We start from the raw sequence: 26,148 nt of genomic DNA on the forward strand, positions 1-26,148 counted from the left end.
AAAATGTTTTACAATTAGAGACATTTTTTGCAGATTGGTAAACATCTGTCTGTCTTTACTTCTCAGAAACTCTGCCTTGGTAATATGATCCTTTTATACCCAGTCTTATTACAAGCCTATTACCAAATAACCTAATTAGTTGCAAAATGTTTCTCCAACTGTTTCTTATTAGTACCCCTTACCATTCCAGCCTTCTGTCCCCCTGTCCCAATGTTTTAGAGATCTGTTGCTGCCATACAGTACAATAGTACAAAGTGTTTTAGTTCTCTTTCGCCTCACTTTTGTAGACATCTTTCTTCTAATTGGCTGATACTCACAAACAGGAGGTTTGAAAAGAAGGTGGGTGGGGCTTCTGTGCTTACAGCCAGTACCATGTGCCTTACGGCAGCGGTCCTCAACTCTCACGGTCCGTGAGTCATTTGGTACCGGGCCATGAGAGTTGAGGCTTAGGTGCCTCAACTCTCACAATGATTTTTTTTATTTTTTTTTGGTTCCGGGACTGGTTTTATTTGTTGTACTTGTCCACGATACCTTAAAGACAGTGAAAATATTGTCGGACATAAACCGGTCCATGGTGCAAAAAAGGTTGGGGATCGCTGCCTTAAGGGGCAATGTCCATAGCTGAAGCAAAATGTCTGAGCTTTAGCCAAACCTGAAGCTCAGAATGTAAAGTCCAAAACCAGTGGGTGACGTCACCAAGGCTACCTCCATGTTTAACACTGCTATGTCTGAAACCAAGCAGTCTCAAATGTGGCTCACAGGGCTTATTTGGACACTACATAAATGCCCTCTTTATTTGAAACTCTATGTTTAATTGGAACATCCCCCATTGTAACAGTATACATATGAGAGAAAACTAGGATGTGGAATGATATATTAATGGTATGAAATACTAACATCCGTACAGGGATGATAAGTTAATAATGAATAAGCATTATGTTATCTTAATGAGCTAGCATGATTAGTATCTTGGTAAACCACAATTTTAGAAGTGAGTCCTTCAAATTATTAGTCACACAGTTGCTAGACTGACTACCTTTAGATAAATTGCCCACTTGGTGGGAAAAAAGGGATTCAGTGGCAGATTAAACAAAGTCTGAGTCCAAAATCAAACCTTCTGACTATTTATGTGCAATTTACATCAAAATGTATCTAATCATTTTCCAGCAAGAGGAAATTGCACCAGTCTCGTCATTATCTTTTAACTTCCTGTCTGTTAGACATGGGCTTGTTTTTGATTGTGCGCTCTGATATCGACTGCATATCAACAGCTTTTATCAAATGTCTTTGTGTAACACAAAGGACTGACAAGACATTTTTTATAGCAGTCTGAAAAAACATCTGCTGGCATTTAGCATCTCCACAGTAATTAGATCAACGCTCCACCACAGCTGGGATCAGCTGGTCGTTACCGTTTTTAAATTGGTCTTGTCAGGTGTTGATAGTGGTGTTATTGTTATTAGCTAGTTGGTGGGTGTTCAGATTGCACATTAATACAATATTTTTTATTTTTCATACTGGAGATGGGTTTCTCTATTACACACAGTTTAGTTGGCTCATAGTTGTGTACCTGTTTCCATGGTAATAGATGTATTATTCAGCATAGAAATAGGTAAAACCACACATATGTACACACAGAAGTGTTAATATCCAGCAGAAATGTCACCTTTCTGATCTCCCAGACCCGATTTACTAATAAAAGTATAATGTAAAGATAAAACTGACCTTTTTTTCCACATTAAATTGGTCAAACGTTGACTCTGCTTTTCCACTCTGGGAACAACAAACACTCTGAGATCAAAATAGAAGCTTCAATTGTGGCCCAATTACCTCATTATAGAGGACTTACATGCAATGTCCTCACTGTTGGATTTAATTAAGGTTGTTTGTCTGTTATATTCTAGTATATTAGCAGTTACATTCTTTTTTAAGGCTAAACTACACAAACGCCCTAAATCAAAGGAGACATTCACGTGATATGGTACGCTTGGTTTGTTTACAGAAAAACCCATGACTCATTTAGCAGTCTAGCTGAGAAGGACTGCATTACATAACCAGGTCTAGGACTGCAGCAGGCCCATATGACACTCCTCCATGATCACACGGAGATGACGGTCCCAGCTAGGCCTAGCTTGCAGGATTTACACAGTAGGCAACAAGCCAACTCAATTTGATTCGCATTAGCCTACAAACCTGTCTTGAAAGATAAATGCAACTACAGTGAGCTGAGCCTTCCTCTGCTGCTGTCAGTTGTGAGATTTTCTTTTTGTGAGTCATTTGTCCAAAAACAAATTTCGTCTCTCACTCTAACCCCACCCTGAGCCTTTTTGGCAGTGTTTCATTAGTACGTGTTTCCACCACTGCTGTGCTGGAGCACTAGTGGACTGCTTGTATGTGAGTGCACCACAGCTGCCCCCACAGTCGAAAAAAAAAAAAGGTCCATATGGCAGAGCTACATTTGGCAATGAAAGGCAGTGCTGCTCAATTTAAGAATTCACATATGGTATTTCTTTGATCCCAGGCAGTTCAGCCTAGAGTGGTGAGCCCGAACAAGATAACAGCTCTAAAGCCTGTTGAAGTTAATCACTTGGATATGCCTGTAATGCAGTTCAACCTGTGAATGACAGAAAGGTGGATCAACCTTTTTGGATGCTGGATATTCTTATACTAACTTTTTATATATGCATCATTTTGTCTTGGTAGCTAAATGCACAGAAACAGTCATTATGAATCTCTAACATTTCATATCTAAATCACAGAAATACAAAAGCAAGATGATTTTGTAAAGCCTACTACAACTTATATTTTAAACATTTATTGAGATGCTTGTGGACAGTGGACATTGGTTTTACATATATGATGTAATAAAACGTGTTTTCAAAGATTTCTTTTTTCCTTACAGTTATACCAAAGGGGAGCTGGACATTGCCTACATAACATCACGGATCATAGGTAAATGTATTTCTAGCGAATGGGCATTGTATATACGCATGTGTGTAGATAGATGAACTTTAACAATGTTACTTGGACTGTTTTCCAGTTTTTTGATTGGGCAGCAATGTGCCCTTTAAAAGGCAAAGTCAGTCAGACATTTGTCACTCGAGGGCTTTATATCCCATGGTAGTCATGCTGGAGTGCAGAGCTACTCAGCTCACCTTTTTGCAATCCTGTACTCCACAGTGGGTAAAAAGACAGTTATGTAGAAATGAAAAGTTTTCACAGAACCCCTCTGTAGTCCTGTGAAAAACTAAGCACACTCTTACTGCTTCCATAGGAATTAAGACAGTAAGTAGCAGCCATGTACTTAATTAACTGAACATCAGCAAGTGTGAGCACCTCCGTAAAAGTGGAATTTGTGATCAGTTTGATGGTCTGGTGTGCTTTAACACAATACCACAGTCTTTCCAGGAGTGGGGGTCACAGAAAATTCACTCCAGGCTCAGACTGTACAATTCTCAGAGTTATGTTTTGGATTCTACAGGTCTCGGTTAGCATGTTAAAGACTGACACTCACTGAAAAAAACTCTTTGAATGAACATAAAAAAAAAAATGGATTAAATTGCTTTATTTTAGCGTTATTCAATTCTGTTATTCCAATGTGTAACGGACTAGAGTTGGACCAACTTAATTAATTAATGATAAATCAACTTATTTACTGGAGTTAAGTCCATCATAATTTCATTGAGCTGATCCAATCCATGCAAATTATGTTAGTCCAACAAAAGTAAAATTTATTAACGTGGAAATCCTGTTCATGATTATTTTAAATTCAAGGAGTCAAGAAAAAGTAGGAAAGGTATGATTACAAGGTTTGATACAGAATTTTCTTTACGTTTTTGTGCTTGACAGGTAAAACCACAATAAATAGTTGTCCCTGTGTGTTGGCCCTGTGACAGACTGGCGACCTGTCCAGGGTGTACCCTGCCTCTTGCCCTATGACAGCTGGGATAGGCTCCAGCACCCCCCGCGACCCTGAAAAGGATAAGCGGAAGCGAATGGATGGATGTGAACATGTCAAACTTTGTTTTTTTTCAGTGATGACCTATCCAGCTGAGTCGGTGCAGATTGGCTACCAGAACCATGTCGAAGACATCCGCTCTTTTCTTGACAGCCGGCATGCGGACCCACTACACTGTTTTCAACCTATCACAGCGTAACTACCGTGGGGCCAAATTCTCCAACAGGGTGAGTGTGACTGTAGCCCATGGATCTCGATGAAGCTGTTACTCATGTAGTGGTTGCTCCACCTTTTTCGCACTCTTCATTTTATAAACATAGAAGGGAAATAGGAGGGCTTAATTACAGTTTTAGGCGTGATTGTTCCTTGATAGACTCAAACCACCCAGAGAAAAGTTTCATTTTGCTTTTTTTATCAGGTCTGTAATTGCTAAGGATTCCGATTTCATTACCGGATCACTAATTGTATGGATTATTCATTTGATTCCTTATTGAATCTCTTATAGGTTCTCATTGGGTTCTCAATGACTCTGCTTTGAGAGTTACCACCATCACTAAGCAGAATATCAACCGCATTACATTCAGGCAAATTAATTGCATGCTGTGTGGTGAAATGTTTGTGCGCATTGCAGGTATTTTCTCTCTTTGTTGTAATCAGTGTTAATTTTGTGGTAACACAATATTACATAGAATATTTTGCATAAAGGTAATGCAGTACGTTACTTAAATATTTCAAGGTTTTCAGTAAAATGACCTAAAATGCATTGTCTCATGAGTCTACTTTAGAATCATGAACAGGTAGAAATGAAGACTGCAGCATGACAGGCCATCAGTTTGTTACCTGTGGAAGTTCAGGGTCTGGCTACTAGGCTGGGGTCAGCAGTTGCTCACTTTTAACATCAGCCTGGATTCTTAGCTGCCTTAGTGTTAACATGCTTTCTGTGCAGGTACTTAAAAAGAGCTGAAGTTGTTTTAGCACCATAATTCAGATGTTTCTGTCCTGAATGCAGTTTGCCATTACCATTGAGCTCTCGTCCTTTTGTGTGATAAAAATAAAATGAATGTCCATATCAACGCTTTAGACTGCACCGCAGTTTTTCTCCTCCAGCACAAAAACTGATATCAGCACAAGTGCAAGAGGAACCGATAAGCACAATCAATAGGCATAAGTAGATAAACAATTTCATTGAACTACTGTGAACCAACTCTCTGCAACAGCCGGTACTTGAGTCCTATTCCTAGTCATTAGCTTAATGCTAAAAAAGTACATTTTTTCTTTCTTTTTTTAAACTTGAGAATAATTTTTTGAGTTTCATAAAATTGTTGTTCAAACAGTATATGAAGTATCCAGTGTCATCATCAGCTGGTTTGTGTATAACCCGTCAATTTGGCAGTCACCATTTGGTTTTTTAGAAGCCAGAACTGACTACATTTCGACAAGAAGGTGGAAAGTTTCTACAAGCTAGATGGCTAACAAAACCAGAGCATGGCTGCATCACACATGACATCAGTACTTGCTAATTTGTGCTAACACATAAATAAATGGTAGAATTTTACTCTTACCAAAAAAACAAAACAGGACCAAAGACTTCTTGGATAGTTTTTTTTTAAATATACAATTAATCCTGCAGCAAGTTGAATAATTACTCAAAAAAAATCTCACAAAATACAACAAAACTTCAAACACCTTTGAGAAATCCAGTGTAATGATGCAAATTAACTGATGCAAGGCCTAATAAGCAGCCAGCAGCGATCAACCTCATCTGGCTGTTCCTGAAACTGCAGTTTTTGGTATTTCAGCACTCATATTCAGAATTTAATTTGTGTTACGGCTAAATTACCACATTTGGAACACACAGTTTATTGTATCTTATTTTGCTTTTATGGTTATGCTTATCTTTCAGCATCGGGACATTTCCGCAGCTAGGTTTCCTATTACTGCATAGAAGGCACATGTGGGAGCTAAGGAGTCAGGCTTGTTAGGAGTCATGCTTTGTTGTTAACATGGTGAAGCTGGCCCCCTGTCTGCATTGTGAAGTCACTGTATCTTTAGCAGATGACTCATCATGGCAACTGGTCTGTTGTGTTGCTCTGCTGCTGCAGTGCTGTTACTAACTTCCACCACTCCCCTTTCCTCTCCTCTGTTCCTTTTTTCCCCAACCCTTTCCTGCCCTTTTATCTCTCTGATCTGCCTCCTTATTCCTGGCATCTACTTCAATACAGGTTTCAGAGTGTAATTGGCCTTCACGCCAAGCACCCAGCCTCCACAACCTGTTTGCTGTGTGCAAAAACATGTACAACTGGCTGAAACAGAATCCCAAGAACGTCTGTGTAATCACATGCTCGGTAAGGAGATGCACATACATTAGCCCTATATTAAATTCTTCATCCTCCTTTGTATAGTTGAATTTATTAAGGATTCATATGAAATTATTACTAATCATTCTCCCATGAAAAACAAGTACATAGTGAGGTACTTTTGATTGTTATGTAAAGGGACTTGTTTTTGTTGGTCCCACAACACATCCGTTAATTTTTGAGCTGTTTGATGTCCTGTGACCCACTTTTGAATCAAAGCAGAGAGTCTGAAATAGGCCGAAGCATATTTAGTGTCAGAATCTTTTTGTTCCCCTTCCAAAACATTTTGCTCAACAATGATATTGGCGTCATTGATTACATGTCAACTTTGCTTTCACATCAAATGAAGTGCTTCCAAGACACGGATCTCTAAAGTCTGAAGTTGTTAAATGCTACAACAACTGCTCAACAGATTTCCAAACATGACTCACCTTCTTTTTCCACATCTACATAAATTGTTGGGTCTGTGTTTCCACAAGCCCCGCTGGTTTAGAGACTTATTCATCATAAAGAAAACAAGACAGTCAGCGATCGATCGATTTACTTGCAAGGGAGGCGTCGTTGGTATCTATCACAAAATGACCCCAATGACGGCCTCCGCTTGCTGCCTTTTATTGGGACAACAGTTCACACAATACACATCACAGCAAAAGCACCGCCCACGTAAAACCCCCCAAATGGTTCTAAGGCAAAGCACTGTATGTATATATGTGTGTGTGTGTGTGTGTGTAAACATCTGTATGCATGTGAGAATGTGTGTGTGTGACCTCCTGCTGACCAAAAGGGTCATAAAAGCAGGAAGCAACATCACAAGAAACAGCTCTTCCAGATAGGATGTATCTGCAATAAAACACTACATCCCCCCAGAACCTCGAGAGGCTGGGGAGGGGGATAAAAGAATTCCTTTCATCACAGATTTAAAACAATGTAGAGATGGTAAGCATAAAAATGACAACATTTAACAATTCACTTTAACATAAATCAAAACAGTTTTGCAAAAGGGATCATTCTTCCAGATAAAGGCTATGTTACCACCCAGATCATAAATCTTCTCTTCCTCTTCAACGGCTGTTGCCAATCCTTGACGCTGGAGTAACAGTTTTTTTTCTCCAAATACATTCCCGCTCGGAGCTCTTCAGACTGCTCTTGTGGTCTCTATTAATCAGCGGTGTGAGCTTCCTCACTGTTGTTACTTAGCAGGTGGTACTGAAAAGAAAATGAAAAGCAAAGAAGAAGAATATTTCATTTTTGCATTTTGGTCTGTGATGTTCAGTAAAAATGATAGAAGTCATCTTATTATGCTTATTGCAGAATGGTGTATTCTTTGGTGTCCTATTTAGGCTTATTGGATGAAAGGCACTTTTAGTGCGTGGATCATCACACTTTAGCAATATCAGCCACTTGCATTAGACACATTTGGGAATTCAACCATATCTGACTTTTTCAATAGAAACTGAGTTTCTGTTTATTGGAATTCAGTGACATGACTACTATAGACTGGCATGTGCTGGGGCATGTTATTACCAAGTCATTGTGGGTTTGGCTTTGCCTTGGCAAACTGCTCCTTCTTGCATAATCTTCACGAAACCCTTCCTTTTTTTTTAAAAAAGCTGTGTTTTCACCTCAGTTAACAACAGTGTTACAGTATCCATGTAACCTGAAATGAGCTCAGAGTCAGTTCATATGTATGAATAGACTCATAGAAAAATAATACGTGTGTTTATTCAAAAGAAAAAATCCCCAGTGACTCAAATTGCGGTTATGATAAGATGTACATGTAATTTTATCTTTGTTTTGGGTTTTCAGGATGGTCGCGCTCCTTCAGGTGTTTTGGTCTGTGCCATGTTCTGCTTCTGCCACCTCTTCAATAATCCAGTTCCTGCCATGCAGCTGCTCAGCGCCAAAAGACCAGGTTCTGGCCTCTGGCCTTCACACCGCAGGTTTGCATCAGTGAACATGGGGATGTGAATGTGACAGAAAGAGAAGAAGAAAAGTGGGAGCCTTGTGCTCGGTTGTCGTCCTTTGGTTCTGCTGATGTTACATTCTTCAATGTCTAATAAATCTGCAGTCTATTTTTCATAGATAATGAACATTTACCACTTCTAATAAAGAATCACATATTAAATGAGGTCAAAACACATTCACACTTAAGAAGAAGAGCACAGTTTCAGATCATATGCTGTTACAGGCATAACATGTTGAAATATACATACAGCCATCACTGAAGCCAACAGTTATTAGTTGTCTCATCTTAAACATAAACTCTTGATTGCTGGGCAAGAAGAACCACGAGTCCGCCTGCTATACTTGTAGAAGCTAACAGTCGATGGTTGTGCAAGCGTCTCCTCATAAGTGACATTTATTGCATCATTCAGAGTGCTGAAAATTGAAAACTGCTGTTTTTGTTTTCTCTGCCTGCAGGTACATAGGCTATGTATGTAGCATGGTATCAGAGAAGCCTAGCCTACCCCACTCCAAGCCCTTGGTGATCAAGGCCCTCACTATGAGTCCCATCCCCTGTTTCAACAAGCAGCGTAGTGGCTGTCGACCTTTCTGTGACGTTCTCATTGGAGAGACGAAGATCTTCACCACTGCACAGGAGTATGAAAGGATGAGGTAAGTAACATTAGCGAGATTAATAAAAAATTTGACAGCATTGAACCGCAGAGAGCACGGTAGCGTTGCAGTTCTGTATTGGAATAGAATAACTACAAATGTCTCAGAGATTTTATGCTGAGTATGATATGAATGAAAGTATAATCAAAGTGTCATTATATCCCCTTCCTTTTTCTCACTCTGTAACACTTTCCCTCAATTACACTTTGCTGCACCTTCTCTGCATGCCTAGAGAGCACAGGGTCCAGGACGGCAAGGTAGTTTTCCCTCTGGGTGTAAGCGTACAAGGAGATGTTGTGGTTTCAGTCTACCACATGAGGTCAACCATTGGAGGACGACTGCAGGCCAAGGTACGCTTCTGCTTAGTCTGCTTTATAAGATAAAATGTCGATAAAATCAACATCTCAATCAAACTAGCAAGCAGCAAACTTGCTAGTCACAGTGACAGTATTGGAACGATTGTGGTGATAAGATCATGCTAAAGTATAAGCCATTGTAGAGTTTCAGGTAGCTTCAACAGCTTGTTGTGTCTCATTGTTACATTGTTTAAGACAAGAAGAAGCTGGATGAAGGTTTTTGACTTAATGATTTACTTCATTTATAGAAATATGCAGATTTACTTACTCATGACTGCTGCAAGAAGCATTTATGCACTATTTATGCTATTTTTGGTTTAGTTTGGTCCAGGTGTTTCATCTGGGTATTATTGTCTTTCAGTAATCTTATGACAGATTATTGGCACATAGGTGTACATCACCATGCGTTGCATTATAATAATATGTGCATATGTAGCTTAATGACTTCATTATTTTGCTATATAGCACATTAGTACTAAAACCTAGATCAATAGTACAAAATAATTAAAAATCCATTCAGCTAAAATGGTTAAAGTGGGCTTGTCTTTTTTTTCTTGAACATTTTTCCTTTTATTTTGTTTCTTTTACTGGATTTTCTTATTTCACCTGCTTGTATTTTATTACATGACAAAGAGTTATCACATGCAAAACTTGAACATAACACCTAAAAACATTGCAGAACAACAGGTAAGGGGTAACTGACTGCAGGAGAGTGCTGATAAAATATAATGTAACCAACATTTATCTTTGTTCCTGCTTGTGTTAGGTATCCAACACACAGATCTTCCAGATTCAGTTCCACACTGGCTTCATCACTCCTGGAACCACTATGTTAAAGTTTAACAAGTAAGGAAAATCTCTTACAAAAATAGGGGAATTCTGGTTTCTCACTATAAAAAATAATATTGCTAGACTTCCACTCTGTTGACTGTTTTACCATCTCAATTTTCTTTCTCACACATATTGATTTTCCTCTCAGACCAGAGCTCGATGCCTGTGACTCTCCAGAGAAATATCCCCAGCTCTTCCATGTGATATTGGAAGTGGAAGTGGAAGGGGTGGACAAACAGAAAGACCTGACACCACCATGGGAACAGTTTCCTTGTAAAGACTTGAGCCCAAATGTGCTCTTCTCTGGCCACCAGGAACATCAGGATGCACTGGCGATTGCTGGTAAAAATGGGAGGGTTTCACTGGGGCAACAACTGGTGTTCAGTCTATAAAATACGACACATTAAGTTTTCCTTTTTTAAAAACTCAAATCAGATGTTAAGTTTAGAATCAAACATTTACTGCTTTGTTTAATCTGTTGTCAGATTTTACTACCAACATAATTAAATTAATGCAAAAATTTCCCAGTTGTGGGATCAATAAAGTCTTATCTTATCTTATCTTATCTTATCTTATCTAAACTAAAAATCTTTAGCTAAGAACTGAAAATGCTGAAGCAAAATGGGTTGGCTGCTAGCAAATTAGCAGTTAGCTTGACTAACAAGCAATGTGGAATTTTGTATTGAAAATGATTTTTAGATGGCATTTTTGCTTGCTTGTTTTGTTAGCCTTTACAATTTGTAATCATACCTTTTCCTAAAACCAATTATAATGCTACATTAACCTTAATAACAAACTCTAACCCCACACCTGGATTGACTTTACGTAAGTTTACCTGGTACCAAAATAAAGATTAGGCAAAGAGAACTTGCTACTAATTTTTTTTATGACTTATTTTAATATTTATGAACCAGCCAGCACGACATTAAAGCCATTTGCCTAATATTGTGAAGATCTCCCTCACCTCATCATACGGATGTTTGGAAATATTTCCAGTATCAATGTTAGTGGTTTTATTGTTGTGGCTAATCAATTTACATTAACACATAGTCATAAAAACTAATGTGACTCATTTTTGTCCCTGCAAGATGAGATGGAGGGCTTGGATCTTGAGGGTAAGACGGTAGAGGAGATCACAGACCTGCTAGAGGAACTATACTGTGAGCGTAGTTACCCAGGGTTTGCTTCAATTCACTCATGCTCTACCCAGGAAGAATTTTTGTTATTGGAAAATCCATTTGGTGGTTTCCAACTGTGATTTGCATTGATTGAATTGAAATTTAGCCCATTCTTGTAGCCCATGATGTATCATTTTGGTAGAAATATTTTGTCCTGTGTCTTGTATAAACACCAGTCTTTTAACACAATTTCCATAACATGTATGCCAGCATTTCTTTTCCTGGGCATACAGAGACAGGTTTTTAAGGGTTTTTTTTATGGATATGGAGAACTAGAGGGGAAAACTCATAGTCCCAAAAGGAAATAAAGGGAAAACGTGCCTGGGGAGTAAACAAATCCAACGTTAAAATGTTCTACCAAAGTGAAATATTGCTTTTGATTTATACAGCTGTTTAATCCCATGTACAAGCTTCTTTTTTTTCATCATATTCTTTTACGTTGAAATGTATCACATTTAAGACGTTTTCTCCAACTAGTAACTACTAGCTAGAATTTATTTGCAGACTGTGTGTATGTTTGCAACCTCGTAGCACAAATAGCTGTTCTGGCTGTAGAAGCAATGACCTGCGTAGTTTACCATCATCCTCTGCTTCACTCTTGTCCCTTTATATCCGAACCTCAAATTAATTCCCTCTGTCTGCTTTGTTATCTCTTCAGTCATTGCTTTGTTCGTGATTGATGTGTCTTTCTCATGATACTCTTTTCTGTTTTTCCCATCTCATCATTTTCAGAGCCAAGTCGGTCCCACGGAGGTCCAGACGGTCGGGTACGTGGCGAGGAGAGCGAGCCGTCGGATGATGAAATGCTTTCTCTCTCCAGCCAGCAAAGCAATGCCAGTGCAGCCCATCAGAAACCTGACCTCCCAGCTCCCACTTCTGCCACCCCTGCTCCCACCGAGGAAGTCGATCTTCTCGGCCTCGATGGTGACGAGGTCAACCGCCCGTCATCTAAGCCCCCATCTACAGCAGCTGCAACCACTGACCTCCTAGGGGACTTGTTCGGGGGCCCACCTCAGTCAACCAGCAGGCCTCCATCTGCCCAGTCCACTCCACACAAAGTCGCCCCCAACACTGCCTCACCATGCCCCTCACCTGCCCCACCAGGTGAGAAGTTTGAAAAAGCATTTCCTTTTAGGTCCAACCTAAAACTAGACTTCAAATAGGCACAATTACTCTTGCAATTTAGCATAAGACAATAACACTGGTGGATGGTTCTCCTCAGCATTTGATCCTTTTGGGACGGGTCCGATGCCTAAACCTCAGGACGTGATGGGTTCATTCCTCGGACCAGGTAAAGTGGGGCAGCCAGACCCTTTCCTGCATGCTGCTCGCTCACCATCACCCACCCTGCAACCTACAAGCCTCGGTAAGGCATGCTCCTTGCTGCTCTGCTGAACATTTTCCCAAACCATCGTTTTGGGTGCACTTAAAGCATTTCAAGAGCCTGAACCAAATTAGGGTAAGGCATGTTTTCAGATATTTGCAAGATGCCACTACGATAATTTCCCTTCATCTGTGCGTCTATTTAAACTGACACCCAAACCCGACTGCTGAGTATATATCCATTTTTAGCTTACTCACACATTTTTCTTGTATTGCTCATGTAATGTATGATTTGTAATTCACGAGTTTGCATGCTGTATGTGAAGTGTTTGCAGGTCATCTCATTGCCACTCCATAGGGATTGCGCAGCTTGATTTTTCAACTCCAGCACAAGCTCCTACTAGTAATTTTTTCCTCAGCTCACAGTCAGTATTTTCAACTTTAAACATGGCAAAACAGTTTTTCTTAACTTCAGGTTTACACTTTTTTATACTTTGAGGATTTAGGGCATGATGTGTGCATGAAGAAGAGCCTTCTGGCTTCAGTCTTCTGTGGACAATTTTTAGTTAGCAACAATAAATTTTGTTTCTACATCCACGAAACAACAGCTCTCTGAAGCTCAGTTCTGTTGTTATTTTATTTGGCTTAATGTTTTCGTGTCCCTCAATTCCCATTTTCCGTCTGCTCCGCCCGTGACCGATGGTTATGTGCTTCAATAGGTCGGAGTTCCCCCGTCCCACCCACCACCCCTACTGTCAACATTCAGCAGCAAAACGCCATGGGAGCATGGGACTGGAACAGACCTGCTACCACAAGCACAGGTTCTCCCAAGCACACAGCCACACATACATACAAGCAGATACCACACTGTTTGTAAAACACGTTGGCATCAGTGTCGTTTATTTTTCCTGCTTTGCTGTTGGCCGATTCATTCAGGAGGTTTTGGTATGGGCAGTCGGTCAGCCACTACCAGTCCCACTGGCTCAGTCCACAGCACCCCCACCCACCAAACCAAGCCAAACACTCTGGACCCATTCGCTGATATTGGCAACCTAGGGGGAAGCCTTGGAGGTGAGACGCTGGTAATGCTCCTAAGTTCTTAGTATTTTTGCTACTACCTCGCATGCCATAATCTCTGTCCTTTTGATCAGGAGGCTCTGGCTTCTCGAGCAAGCCCACCACCCCTACTGGAACGGCCCCTTCCTTTCCTCCAATGGGCTCCCCATCGAGGCCTCCGCCATCTCCCCAGCACACAGGAGCCTGGCAGCCCCACGCAGGAGGCACTTTCCCCTCATGGCAGGCTGGTGGAAGTGGTGGAGGGTGGCAACCGCAAGGACAGGGTCCTGCTCCGCAGCCAAAGCCCAGCCCCAGCCACACTTCCATGCCCCACACATCGCCCCAGAATCGACCCAACTACAATGTTAGCTTCTCCGCAATGGGAGGAGGCTCACCCAGCGCAGGGGGAAAAGCACAGGCTGGGATGGGTAAGCTCGACAGGCTCATTGTTACGCTCCAAATGTTGTGGCTGGTCAGTTGGGGTATATTTCACATAAAAGGACATTTTTCTTTTAAAACAAAATAGAGATTACACTTAACTCTGAAGTGATTCAGAAAAAGATATTTCACTTTTGTATAGCACTCTTGGAGCAGAAAACATTTTCAACAAATATTTTATTACCTTGAAATCATATTTCAAAATATAAGGTTTAAAAATTTTACTAAAAATTGTGAGCATTTTGAAGGTTTTAAGGTTTTTTTGTTTGATTTTTGAAGTTAAACAACAAAATATTTAACAAAATATCTGCAAACATTTAGAGACAGCGCCGCATTTTTAATCCATTAAGATTTTCATGATGTGCACACATACATTGTTCTTCAGCTCACCGTATAGTAATTAGTGCATTTGTTGCTTAAAAAGTATGTATTCTGTCTTTGTGTTTGTCTGCCTCTTTGTCAGGTCCGAAGCCCAAACCCTCGGATGCCAACTTTGACGACCTGCTGTCTGCTCAGGGCTTTGCGGGGACCAAAGAGAAGAAAGGGCCCAGGACTATAGCAGAGATGAGGAAGGAGGAGATGGCCAAAGAAATGGACCCTGAGAAACTAAAGGCATGAGCTGTTTGTTTGAAACTAATGAAGTTGAACTAATAAGTTTTGGTTCATTGTGTCTGATTACAATTAGTTTTTGATGACATTTCGCTTGGTGGTGGTCGCCTGTTTATCCAGTGTAGCTCAACAGAAGCAGTTCAGTGATTCCCAAAAGTAGGATAATGTACTAGAAAACCTTTGGCTGTTAAACTTTTTCTGTTTATTTCAGAGTTAACGAAGCGTCCAATGTAGGTCTCCCATGACCAAATTTTGGTTCATCTAATTGCTCCTTTAAAAGCTTTTTTTTTTTTAGATAAAACCAGAGCCAGAACTACTGAAAGCAGTTATGCTAATAATTGTTTCAAATCAGGTCCTCACTGGTTATTGGCTCCCCTCCTCTGCCTCCCTCTTCTGTGCCCTAGATTCTGGACTGGATAGAGGGGAAAGAGCGTAACATCCGTGCTCTGCTCTCCACCATGCACACTGTGCTTTGGGAAGGAGAGACACGCTGGAAGCCTGTGGGCATGGCTGACCTGGTTACTCCAGAGCAGGTCAAGAAGGTCTATCGCAAAGCAGTCCTGGTTGTTCACCCAGATAAGGTGAGACAGAATTTGTGATGAATGGGATCTTTATGCTTCCTGTATGGATGCAGTAATAGGAGGCATATCCATATGTACAGAATAAATCAGCTGCAATAACGAGACATTCTTTACTTAAAAGCAACTGAAGGTAAAGTCAGATGAAAAAATAGTGACTGTCTTTATTTTCACTTTCTTCTCCTTATATCAGGCTTATAAGCAGGGGTGCACATAAGTGGTCTGCAGGTGCGCATTCGCTGTCAAAATAAAAGACGCGCACCAGACAAGAAGTTGCAACGCGTGTTTGCGTACATATAAAAGGCACTGTTTTTGTCTGCTAGAGTGGGGTTTTCACGGCACATTCTGCACCACATCTCTGTGCATTGTTTGAAGCCAGCTCACCTCCTACAACCACTTTTCCGAGAATATGCGCTTCTTTTGCAGTTTGGACTCCTTCTGACATTTCTTTGGAGGTGGAAGAACACCAAAGTAATTGCTTAAAGGAGCTTGCTTCTTCAACATCTTTAAGAGTTCTAAACAAATGTCTGTCCTCCTCCAGAAAATCTTATGTACGCAAACGCGCGTTGCAACTTCTTATCTGGTGCGTGTCTTTTATTTTGACAGCGCATGCGCACCTGCGGACCACTTATGTGCACCCCTGATTATAAGCAATTCTGGATATGATGTGGCCATATCGTGACATGAAAATGATAATGAAAATAAAAACTGGTTTTAAAAGAAAAACATAATTCCTCACAAGCACGCATATACAGGGATGGAAAAGGAAAGATTTGACAGCACTTTGTGCCGTTCTGTAAAAAACTAAGTACAACCCCTATTGCTTCTATAAGAATTAAAGGGGTAAGTAGCAGCCAGATGCTGATAATCATTTGCTTGAGTAAGTGGTCATCAACAAGTTTGAGCACCTGTGTGTAACAAGACGTTCTGCCCGTTTGCTGGTCTGAGTCATCCATGTGTGTTAACACAATGCCACAGAAGGGGACACCCAACCAAATTCATCCCAAACTCAGACCATGCAGTGGTCAGAGAAATTCTGTATCAGAAAAAAGATATATAAAGTACAACACAATATCTGGCAAAATCAAACACAGTGTATCACCACAAACAGCTCATACTCATAGCAACTGATAAGCACGGTGGTGGAGGGGTGATGCTTTGGGTTGTTTTGCCGCAAGATGACCTACGAACCTTTATACGAAAAATATTCTAGGGTCAAATTTGAGGACATCTAACAGCTAAAGTTTGGCCAAGTATTGAGTCATGCACAATAATGATCCCAAGCATTACAAGACAAACACAGACATGCAAATTTAAAATGAACAGACCGATCACATAAATTTAGACACACACACACACAGTAGTGTCTGTGTGTTCAAAGTGCTGGAGGATGAAGTTTTTGCATATATGATGTTGCAACAAGAAAACAACCAAACCAAACTAAAAGTATGTGTGAGCGTGTGAACAATATAATGAAATACAAAGATATCTGAAGCTCTGCACTTTACTCTGTGAAGTGAAGAGTCTGTTAGCGGAGAGTGCGTCACTCTCAGACTCTCAAGCCAAGCCAAGCCAGGCCACAGCTTTCCTTGTAATCCACTTAAAGATACAGCTATGCAGTACACCAGCTACCATGTGGTCAGCTGAAGCATTAGGCAGGGCCTTTCCCACTGCACCCACTAAAACAACGCAGCTTGGCTTAACATGGACTCTTATCAGAATTAAACATGTGATTCAAGTTATACCTGTAAACATCCATCCATGCAGGGATGTGTGTGTATTATAGAAAGAGTGGGGTATACTTCCTGACTCTCAGCACTGAAAGACAAGTTAGTGTCTTACCTGAATTTTCTGTAACAGTGAATAATATAATGTAAATGGCCTGTATTTGTATAGCGCTTTTCTAGTCCCTAAGGACCCCAAAGCGCTTTACACAACCAGTCATCCACCCATTCACACACACATTCACACACTGGTGATGGCAAGCTACATTGTAGCATGTTGACATAATGCTCGAGTAAAGCAAGCTATGAATGAGAGACAAATGAAGTGGGAATCCCAAAAGGCCAACATGTCTCAAATATGCTTTACTTATGGGTTCATAACTACTGTGTTTTTTCTCTCCTACTTTGTAGGCGACGGGACAACCATACGAACAATATGCCAAGATGATTTTCATGGAACTAAATGATGCCTGGTCAGAATTTGAGACCCAAGGACAAAAGCCTCTCTACTGAATAAAACGTAAGGGGACTTAAGGAGGAGGAGATGATGTCCCTGCTGATTCCATCATCTAACCCTTACAGTGTTACCACCTCTTGTCCGCATACTGCAGCCACACCCTGCAACATCTGCCTTTATACCCATGCTTTAACTCGTGTCTCTCTTCTTGCAACAAAAACGCAGAACTTGAGTGATGACAGGCTATAGAACAGCCTCCCGTGCCCGGACTAGAAGCTCAGACGAACAGCTGACTCTCTGTAGCTCTAATATCCATACTGTATGTATGAACCATCCCATTCAAAAAAATTAAAAATCACTGGGACGTCAAAGAGACGGATCAAAACAAGGTGAGAGCTGTTGATCTGGAAAAAGAAACGCGCGAGAATAAACTGAGCAAACATTTGTCAGACTGCTCTTTGCAAGAGCTTTGGAGCATGAAGAAGTCTGTGAGGCACAACAAGCATTTAACAGCATTCAAGCCATTTTTTTTGTACTGTGAGCGAACACTGAATTCAAGATCAGTTCCGTCATATCAAATCCAGTTTTCACACTATTTAATGTCCCTATAAATAACAAACACAAACAGCAGTGTCAAGTTAAAATAGGCTGTTTGGAGGTGATTGGATTAGAAAATCTTGATCAGAGGTCGAGTTTCACCTTGAAGATGTCGTCTGCTGAGTGTAGCTGAGGAAACAAAATTAGTTAAAAAAAACAGTAACACAATAACTTGACTTGTTATGTGACATATATGATATCATGTGGAATGGTTTTGTTATGAAGAGGTTTAATAAGAATTGGTGTGTCTGATATCCTGAAGCCTTGTGGGGAACTGGGGATTGTATGTTTTAGCATTAGCACATGTACAGTTCCTTACATGAAGCACCTTGAGGCCTCGCACACTCACTCATATAATAATATATTTTTGCTTTACATCTCTGTGAAAGCACAAACTGATGAATCGAATCGGTGCAGCTCTCAAGGAAGGCAATCCATGAATTAATTTATTAAATCGCTTTGTTTGTCTTTAAAATATTGGTTCAAATTCAATCTGCTCGTGAGAAAGAGTTCAGGACTTTGAGGCTGTTGTCTTAAAGACTTTTAATGTCTGTCAAACACAGTCGTCAGCCAAAACAGTAAAAACCACTGGCAGGTAAAGGAAATCTGATCACAGTGCAGCTCTCTGCTGGGAAACATCAGGCAGTTCATGAGAATGTGACGCCCTTAACATCACACCTATCCTTCAGACTCCCCAGATCCCCCACGTCTGATCAAGGATCCATGGGATGCACTCTAACAGACGCCTCCACACAACCAGAGGACTCAAAAAATTTGCCTCTGTCCCAGTGCCAGAGTTTGTAAGACACCCCAAAACATCCCATCTTGATGCTCTGATGAGTCAGAGCTGTTCTAGAGGGGACCCTGCATTAAATTAGGGAGGTAGTTGTAAGGTTGAGACTGGGTGGGGTAATCTCTGAACCACAGAAGTGACACTAATGTGCTTAAACGCAAACCATCAAGAACGCAATAAGAGTTCTGTTTACTGTATATCACTGTTTCACGTCAGGCAGATCATACTGTGTTTCATCAAAACACTGATTTACTTTTTATTGATTTGTTTTGTTTACCTTTTACTTCATTTGCTACACGTTTATTCATAATCAGCATAAAAGAATGGGGTATGCATTAGAAGTAGTGAACAGCAGTAGATGCTGCAGCTGATGTGTACTAACCTAACACAAACATTTGCTGATTTTGGATGCATTTGGCCCCTTTTTACGTGCAATTATTCACAAAATCAGTTCTTAGTGCTAAAAGCATTTCATCATTTTAGAGCAAAGTGGAGAAAACAATAAAATATGCAATAACTAGAGAGGCAATGATCAATTTCTTTCAAGCACATGAGGTTTTCACAAAACACTAATATGTTCCTACACGATCCCCAGAAACAGTTTAAGCTGTTTCAGGGTGAAACAGTTTAGGCTGTTTAGGTTTATTCTTCACACACAAATTGAGCCAAGTGTTTACCTTCTCATGCTCATGAGCAGTTGAAGATCCTGACACTGTTAACTGTCTTCATGCTCTCTGATTTGCATAGTAAGGTCAAAGGTGATTGTCTGTTGGCATCATACTGTCTTTTCCCTTCACTGGATTTCATTCGTCCAGTTTGTTCATCTGCATTAAGGATGCTGACTGACTTCTGACCAGCGTAAGAGAATTATGTGAGGTGTGGTTTCATTAGCTGGCTGAGGACCCCGAAAGGATCCCAAAACAAGTGTTGACTGGGCCGTCGAACAAGACTCCGGGTCTCAGGCTGAAAATACTGAACTTTAATCTGGAGGTGACTGCTTTCTTTGTCGTTTTACAAGATATGAGAAGTGTGTAGTATGTGTCTATGCTTTATTTACACTGAGGACCTACATGTGAAATAACCCTCATAGGCTCCCTCGCTGACTGAATCTGCGATCTTACAGCTATGTTAAAAAGCTAACCTCTATATTGTCGTCAGTGGATGTGTGTTGTTTGAACTTGTGGTATGTATGGAGGAGCTCAGAGTTGGATACAGAGTACTGTAAGTTATGTGTTTGCCTGTCTCCTGTTCAAATATTACTTAAGCTGTGTAAAAATTCTGTTCATGTTGTTCTTTTCAGTTCTGTTTACGGTTACAGGATGTACATAATGATCAAGTGCAGTGCACAGAAATAAACAGTAAACAGAAACCGGAGCAGGGTGAGCAGCATTCCTGTTTTTATGTCTCGCTTGGCCTTTGTCTTTGTAACCACTAGAGGGCTGCATTGTACAGCACATGAACTATATGTCATGTTGAGCTGAGAGTCCCAGTAAAAGGATGTGGTGCCACCCTCATGGGGTCTGTTTCTGAGAGTTTGGCCAGAAACATGCATAAGAGGACCCTGCTGGTGGTGATGTGCTCCTCATATTCCTCGCCCAAAGGAGCAGATACCAGTCTTGCTGCAGTCGAGTCTCTTATAATTGCGTATCTTCTGGTTTTCCCTCCACACTCTTGATACTGTGCCTCGAGACACGGCAAACCTTCTTTTGACAGCTGAACTACCTGTGCAGCTGTCACAGGCTGCAGGTGCAGCAAGTTGTAAACATCTAAAAAAGACCTTGAATTAATTTTTATATTTATTCTTTTTCAATCTGAAAGAAAACCTGTCAGAGTAAGAAAGGAACGCTGCAAAGAAAGGAACCCAAGTTAACTGTGCTGCCATCTCCACCCTATAAGCATTTAGAAGAATATTAATTAATATGATGGTGTACTGCCACTTTAAAAAGGCTTTTCTCCTCACCAGCTTATCACCATCATGCACTGGCTCACAGTCAGGTCCCGAATCTCCAGTAAAATCCTTCTGCTCACCTCTAAATCCCCTATGTGATCTTGTTCCCCAGTGTTTATCTGATCTTCTCCTCCCCTGCACCCCAGCCTGGATTCTGCTTTCCACAGATAAAGATACAGATACTCTGCATTCCTCTATACCAAACTCCAATCTTTCGAGGACAGAGCCTTTCATGCCCCCATCCCCCACCCTCTGAGATGTCACCTGTTCACACAGGCTTTTGGGCTTTGACTTTTGACCAGAAAGCGACCTTCTTGGGTTTCTTGAAAGGCCCTTAACATACAGACTCACAATGGCAGCAATCATCAATGTCAACTTGTGGCAGTGCACGACTGCTTTGATGCTAATGAGCCATTACAGTATAAGCTGTGGCACAACGCTGCTATTTGCTACTCGTGCTCCAGCCTCTCTGGCTTTGTTACCATCTGGGGCTGATAGTTCTCCCCTTGGGGCCCAGTTTCGGGAAAACATGGCTGCGGTGCCAGCGTTAGATTATCCAGAAGGAAATTTAGGGTAATTGAATATAATCCCCCCCAATCAGTGATTCATTGTAAAACAAAGTTACTGCTGGACACAGTTTTTCCTTCTTCCAACTCGCTCTGCTGACAGTGCTGACGCACTTCTCGAGAGACTCCAGTGCTGATGGATGTTTACCATCAGCACAGGCCGATGTTTTATTTTCATGATATCCTACACCATTAAACACCAGCCGCATTTGGGTGTCAAGCTGTTAGACACACACAGAGTTTGAAAAAAAGAAAGGAAAAAAGCTATGAGCAGAGGGGATTTGGATGAAATTAGAAATGAGTAAGCATGTTTGCACCACAAAATGATCTCTGAGAAGAAATGTATTTAATTTATAGGAATCAGAATCAGAATACTTTATTGATCCCTAGGAAATTATTATAGGAAGTCATTATTGCAAGCAAACTGACTGTATGAGTTGCTTCATAATCTTACTAGTTGAAGCTGTTTTGAAATGTAATCCATTTGCCCTTTTTCTATAATATGGTTGGACTGTTTGCACCAGTCTGTGGAAAGAGGTGCCAATCCTGTCACTGAGCCTGAGCACCACCAAAATAGTTTTGTTTTGTTTGTTAGCCCTCTGCTTAAAATTTATTATATATAAATTTAATGAATGGAGCTCTGAGAGAGGTTTCCCATTATGTACGGAAAGTAAAGTAGCCCCCAGAGTAAGAAGACAGTCTTGCTCTGGGTTTTAATAAAAGTGTTGTCTTTTATTACAGTTAAATTAACGTAAATCCAATTTTTCTGCCCACAGAAAAGCCAGCTTGGTTTCATCACAGCTCACCTGCTGCTGAAGCAAGTCTCATCTCTTTGTTTTTTGTTATTTGTTTTATTGGAGTTCGTTATTCACTCATCTTTTTGTGAACAATGTGAACATTTCCACATTCAGTGTTTAATGCACCCTGTAATTCACTCTATATATAAAGAGGCCAAAAGATCCGCTGTTTGCTGCGAGCCTGATTCACACAATCAGATTATCTAGATTTCAGAAATGAAATGAAATGAAATATAAAGCCAAGGTAAACACTGACGTGCAGTTCCCAAAAAGGGGGTCTTAATCATCTTTCTAATATAACCAACATAAACCTGGACTGGCCACAAATTGCTCTCACAAAGAGACTGATGGTAACAAGGGAACATTGTTTTTCTGCATCAACGATGAAAAAAAAGTAGATTGGTCTGTGGCGAGCACTGTCGTCAGTTTAAAGGATAAAACTTATTTATGCTGGAAACTCCTGTGATGTCAGGAATGGCTGGAAAAACAGGTCGTGTGCTGCTTTGTGTAACTAAATATTGTCTTAAATGTATTTAAGACAACTTCAGAATTGCACGAGCACAGTACGAACTGTGATCCAACTGCCGCTTCCTGGGAAAATGTCTCTAGAGATGCTATTCCCTCAGTGTGGGAACATTAGAAGTACATAAAAATATCTTTTCACATGGCCTTTCCAGTCAGTGGTCAACAAACAAAAATACTAGGAGCTTAGAACTGGTAGAGTCCTTTTTTTATTGAGCTGATTAGTGGATTTACTGTTAACAATATTATATCATATTTAAGACAATATTATATTTAAAAATTAGTACTATATTTATTTATTATATTTAACAATATTATATTCAAGGCAACATACAATAAGTATTGTCATTTACTAAAGTTGATTCTATTGAAAAATATAGTGGAAAAGGATCATAAAATCATTCATTACGGAAAAAATATGAATAAAATGTGAATGGTTTATATTTAAGTCTTGAGATAAATTGCTGTAAATATGATTTTCATGTTAATGTAGACATATTTTTAAATACGGTTGTGAACAGTAGTTTACGTACTCATGACGGGCATCAATAGGCGCAACATCTTTAATGACTTTAAAAAAACAAAGGAATGGGGAGTTTGGATTTATTTAGGATTTTCTCGAATTTAAACGGAGTCAAAAGTTTACATACGTGATCAAATATATGAATACATCCCCACTAATATTTGTCTAAATGTCCCTCAGCAAGCCATCGACAAGCTTTTGACATAATTCTGGCTGAATATTTACCACTTCTTTGATGTGCTTCTTGGCAGAATTGGCAGAGTTCATTTATATGTACTGCTTTCCAGCAGCTTATATTAGCCTGGTTAAGTTAAAAAAGAAAGAAAAACGTTTTGATGCGTGTTTGAGATCACTGTCTTGTTGGAAAATCAAGTTGTGTTCAAGTTTTAACCATCTGATCTGAAGTGATGCAGAAGAATTTCTTCATTATTTTATCCACTTTGTACATTGTATCAATAACACTGGCAGCAAAACAGCCCCACAGCACGATGCTGCCACCGCCGTGCTTAACAGCTCGTACAGAGCTCTCAGGTCTCTAAGCTTCAGCTTTACTCCTCCAAACATGTCAAAGTGGTCAAATAGATGAACTTTTATCTCATCTGACTTTAAAACCTTTCTCCAGAACAGTCTTTGATCAATGACCAATTGTCTTTGATCAGTGGTTGTTGATCAATGGTCACAACAATTTGCATATTAATGATCAATTAACTGACCTCACAGCCATTGTGTATTCAGTGGTGCTGGTTTCAGTCATTGTGCAAATGTCCTGTTTATATGATTGGGGAAACCTGCAGTCAGCTGAGAATGAAGAAGTCACTTGGATAAGTGACGAAACGTTTCTCCCACAAAACGCTACGTCCAGATGAACAAATAAACTTTTGGAGATTTACTTACCTGGATGACTGAGCATGCATCAAGACACTTTTCTCCATATGGTATTTGTCTTGTTCATCTGGACAGCGTCAAATTTCAGTCAAGCTTAAAGATGCCAAACTTGGAACAGGGACTTCTTACTTGGTCAGCACCTTCTCATTTCAAGCCGGTATAAAATTCACATCACTGTGGACAGTGATGTTGGTGTTGTAGTTGTTTCAAGTTAATGGTAGGCTGCGGCTTTTGAATTACTGCTCCTTACTTCTTACACTACCTCCAAAATCTTTAACTTCACATCAGATCAACAGCATCCTTTTTATACTGGCAAAGAGACACATTCAAGTGAGTATGTGTATATACTTGAGGCTCTATGTATACTTTTGATCCCGTGTGGATTTGATAAAAATACAAAATAAAGTCAAACTTGTCCAACCAGTTGTTGTTTCTTAAGTTATTAAAGGTGTATGCTTTACAAATATTTCACTTACGAAAAAGAACAATTCAAAGAAAAAATTAAAAGCCCCAAATTAAATGTCTGTAAATGTGACCACAGCTGTATGAGTACAGATAGCACCAGAATATAGATTTTTAGCTTGTTCGCCGCTGCCAGATTTATTCTGTTGATAATTAATGAATCACTAGAGTCATTATAGTGAGACTAAATTCCAAGTGGTCAAGTCAATCAAAAGCAAAAATAACAACCTCAACATGCCATGAGTGTCTGATCCATGTACGTCAGTCTAATGTAAACCCCAGTGTTTCTGTTTCTTGTAGCCAAAAATAATTTTCATCAAGGAGGTGAGAAAGTCCAGCTTATCCATGTTTTTAGAGTTCTTTGACTTCTGTGAACTTTAACCCTTTGTTCCATGTCCTCAATGAACTGTCCTCAAGTTCCTTTGTTAGTGGAGCAAGTGTGTAGCCAAGAGGCATGTGTGGAATGATTTGGTGAGTTATTCCTCACTTGTTACATTAGTTGACGGTTCTGACAGATTAAAGGCTGTTCTTTTTATGTTTCTCTCATACCCTGAAGTTCGTTATCACGCTTCCCTCATATTTTCCGTTCATAAATGGTTATCTGAAATCCCCGTGCTACAAGCATCGACTTGAATGAAAGGAACATTCTGCAACACATCCTGTCTGATGCAATAAGACTGTAGAAAGAGAGGGAGGGTGTGTGTGTGTGTGTGTGCGTGCGCATGTGTGTGTGAATGTGTGTCTGTGTGTGTGTGTGTGTGTACGTGTGTGCGCGCATGTGTGTGTGTGTGTGCGTGCGCATGTGTGTGTGAATGTGTGTCTGTGTGTGTGTGTGTGTGTACGTGTGTGCGCGCATGTGTGTGTGTGTGCGTGCGCATGTGTGTGTGAATGTGTGTCTGTGTGTGTGTGTGTGTGTGTGTACGTGTGTGCGCGCATGTGTGTGTGTGTGTGTGTGTGCCTATTAGTCTCTCACTCACACAAACAATGTGCACGTGCACGACAGATGAATAGGAATGTCTGGTTTGCATACCAAAACACTGAGATATTGCTGCCTGGGTGTTAATTTCATACATCAACAAGAAACAGAATATCTTCTTTTTTTCAGTCTTGTGTTTTTTTAATGTCTTTTCTCCTCTATTATTACTGACTGATTACGAACACCATCTTTATGTACGACAACTGGAGACTGATCAACTTTACACATACTGTGCCAAGCGTCAGTTTTATCTCTGAAAACATATCAGCAGAAAACTCAAAGATAAATCTTGTGTGCATGTTTTTACTGATCACACCTGGTTACAGGAAGCCAAGCCATCGTAGCGCAACAGTTGCCAAGATTTTAGGCTGTTTTAAACACTCCAGGTGTCATAGAGGTCGACCCCATAATGCTGCTGGGCTCAGCAGAGGTTTGTTGTCTTACTGGCAGTTTAAAAATAACACTTCTCTCCCCTCTTTGGCTCTGCTGCCAGCTGCAGCTGTGATGGAAATCAATTGAACTATAATAATAACTTTTACAGGCAAATCTCCTTTAAAATAGCACAGCTGTTGTTGGGGTTTGTTGCCACTTGACCCTG

General features: G+C 40.3%; 1 protein-coding gene across 1 annotated transcript in view; it reads left to right on the forward strand.

The window, feature by feature from the left end:
* Positions 1–22,819, forward strand: part of dnajc6 (DnaJ (Hsp40) homolog, subfamily C, member 6) — a 35,111-nt gene extending 12,292 nt beyond the window's left edge. Inside the window, 17 exon segments of the mRNA XM_040013546.1 lie at positions 2,903–2,952; positions 4,036–4,124; positions 4,126–4,185; positions 6,181–6,303; positions 8,122–8,255; positions 8,737–8,931; positions 9,164–9,281; positions 10,054–10,133; positions 10,267–10,460; positions 12,029–12,400; positions 12,519–12,662; positions 13,339–13,440; positions 13,556–13,690; positions 13,771–14,103; positions 14,577–14,725; positions 15,127–15,303; positions 17,436–22,819. Of these exon segments, the coding sequence (XP_039869480.1) occupies positions 2,903–2,952; positions 4,036–4,124; positions 4,126–4,185; positions 6,181–6,303; positions 8,122–8,255; positions 8,737–8,931; positions 9,164–9,281; positions 10,054–10,133; positions 10,267–10,460; positions 12,029–12,400; positions 12,519–12,662; positions 13,339–13,440; positions 13,556–13,690; positions 13,771–14,103; positions 14,577–14,725; positions 15,127–15,303; positions 17,436–17,537 (2,557 nt within the window). The 3' untranslated portion in view covers positions 17,538–22,819.
* The last annotated feature ends 3,329 nt before the right edge of the window (positions 22,820–26,148 follow it).

Source organism: Simochromis diagramma, unplaced genomic scaffold, assembly GCF_900408965.1.
Source record: "Simochromis diagramma unplaced genomic scaffold, fSimDia1.1 OVJJ01000649.1, whole genome shotgun sequence".
Classification (NCBI taxonomy): Eukaryota; Metazoa; Chordata; class Actinopteri; order Cichliformes; family Cichlidae; genus Simochromis; species Simochromis diagramma.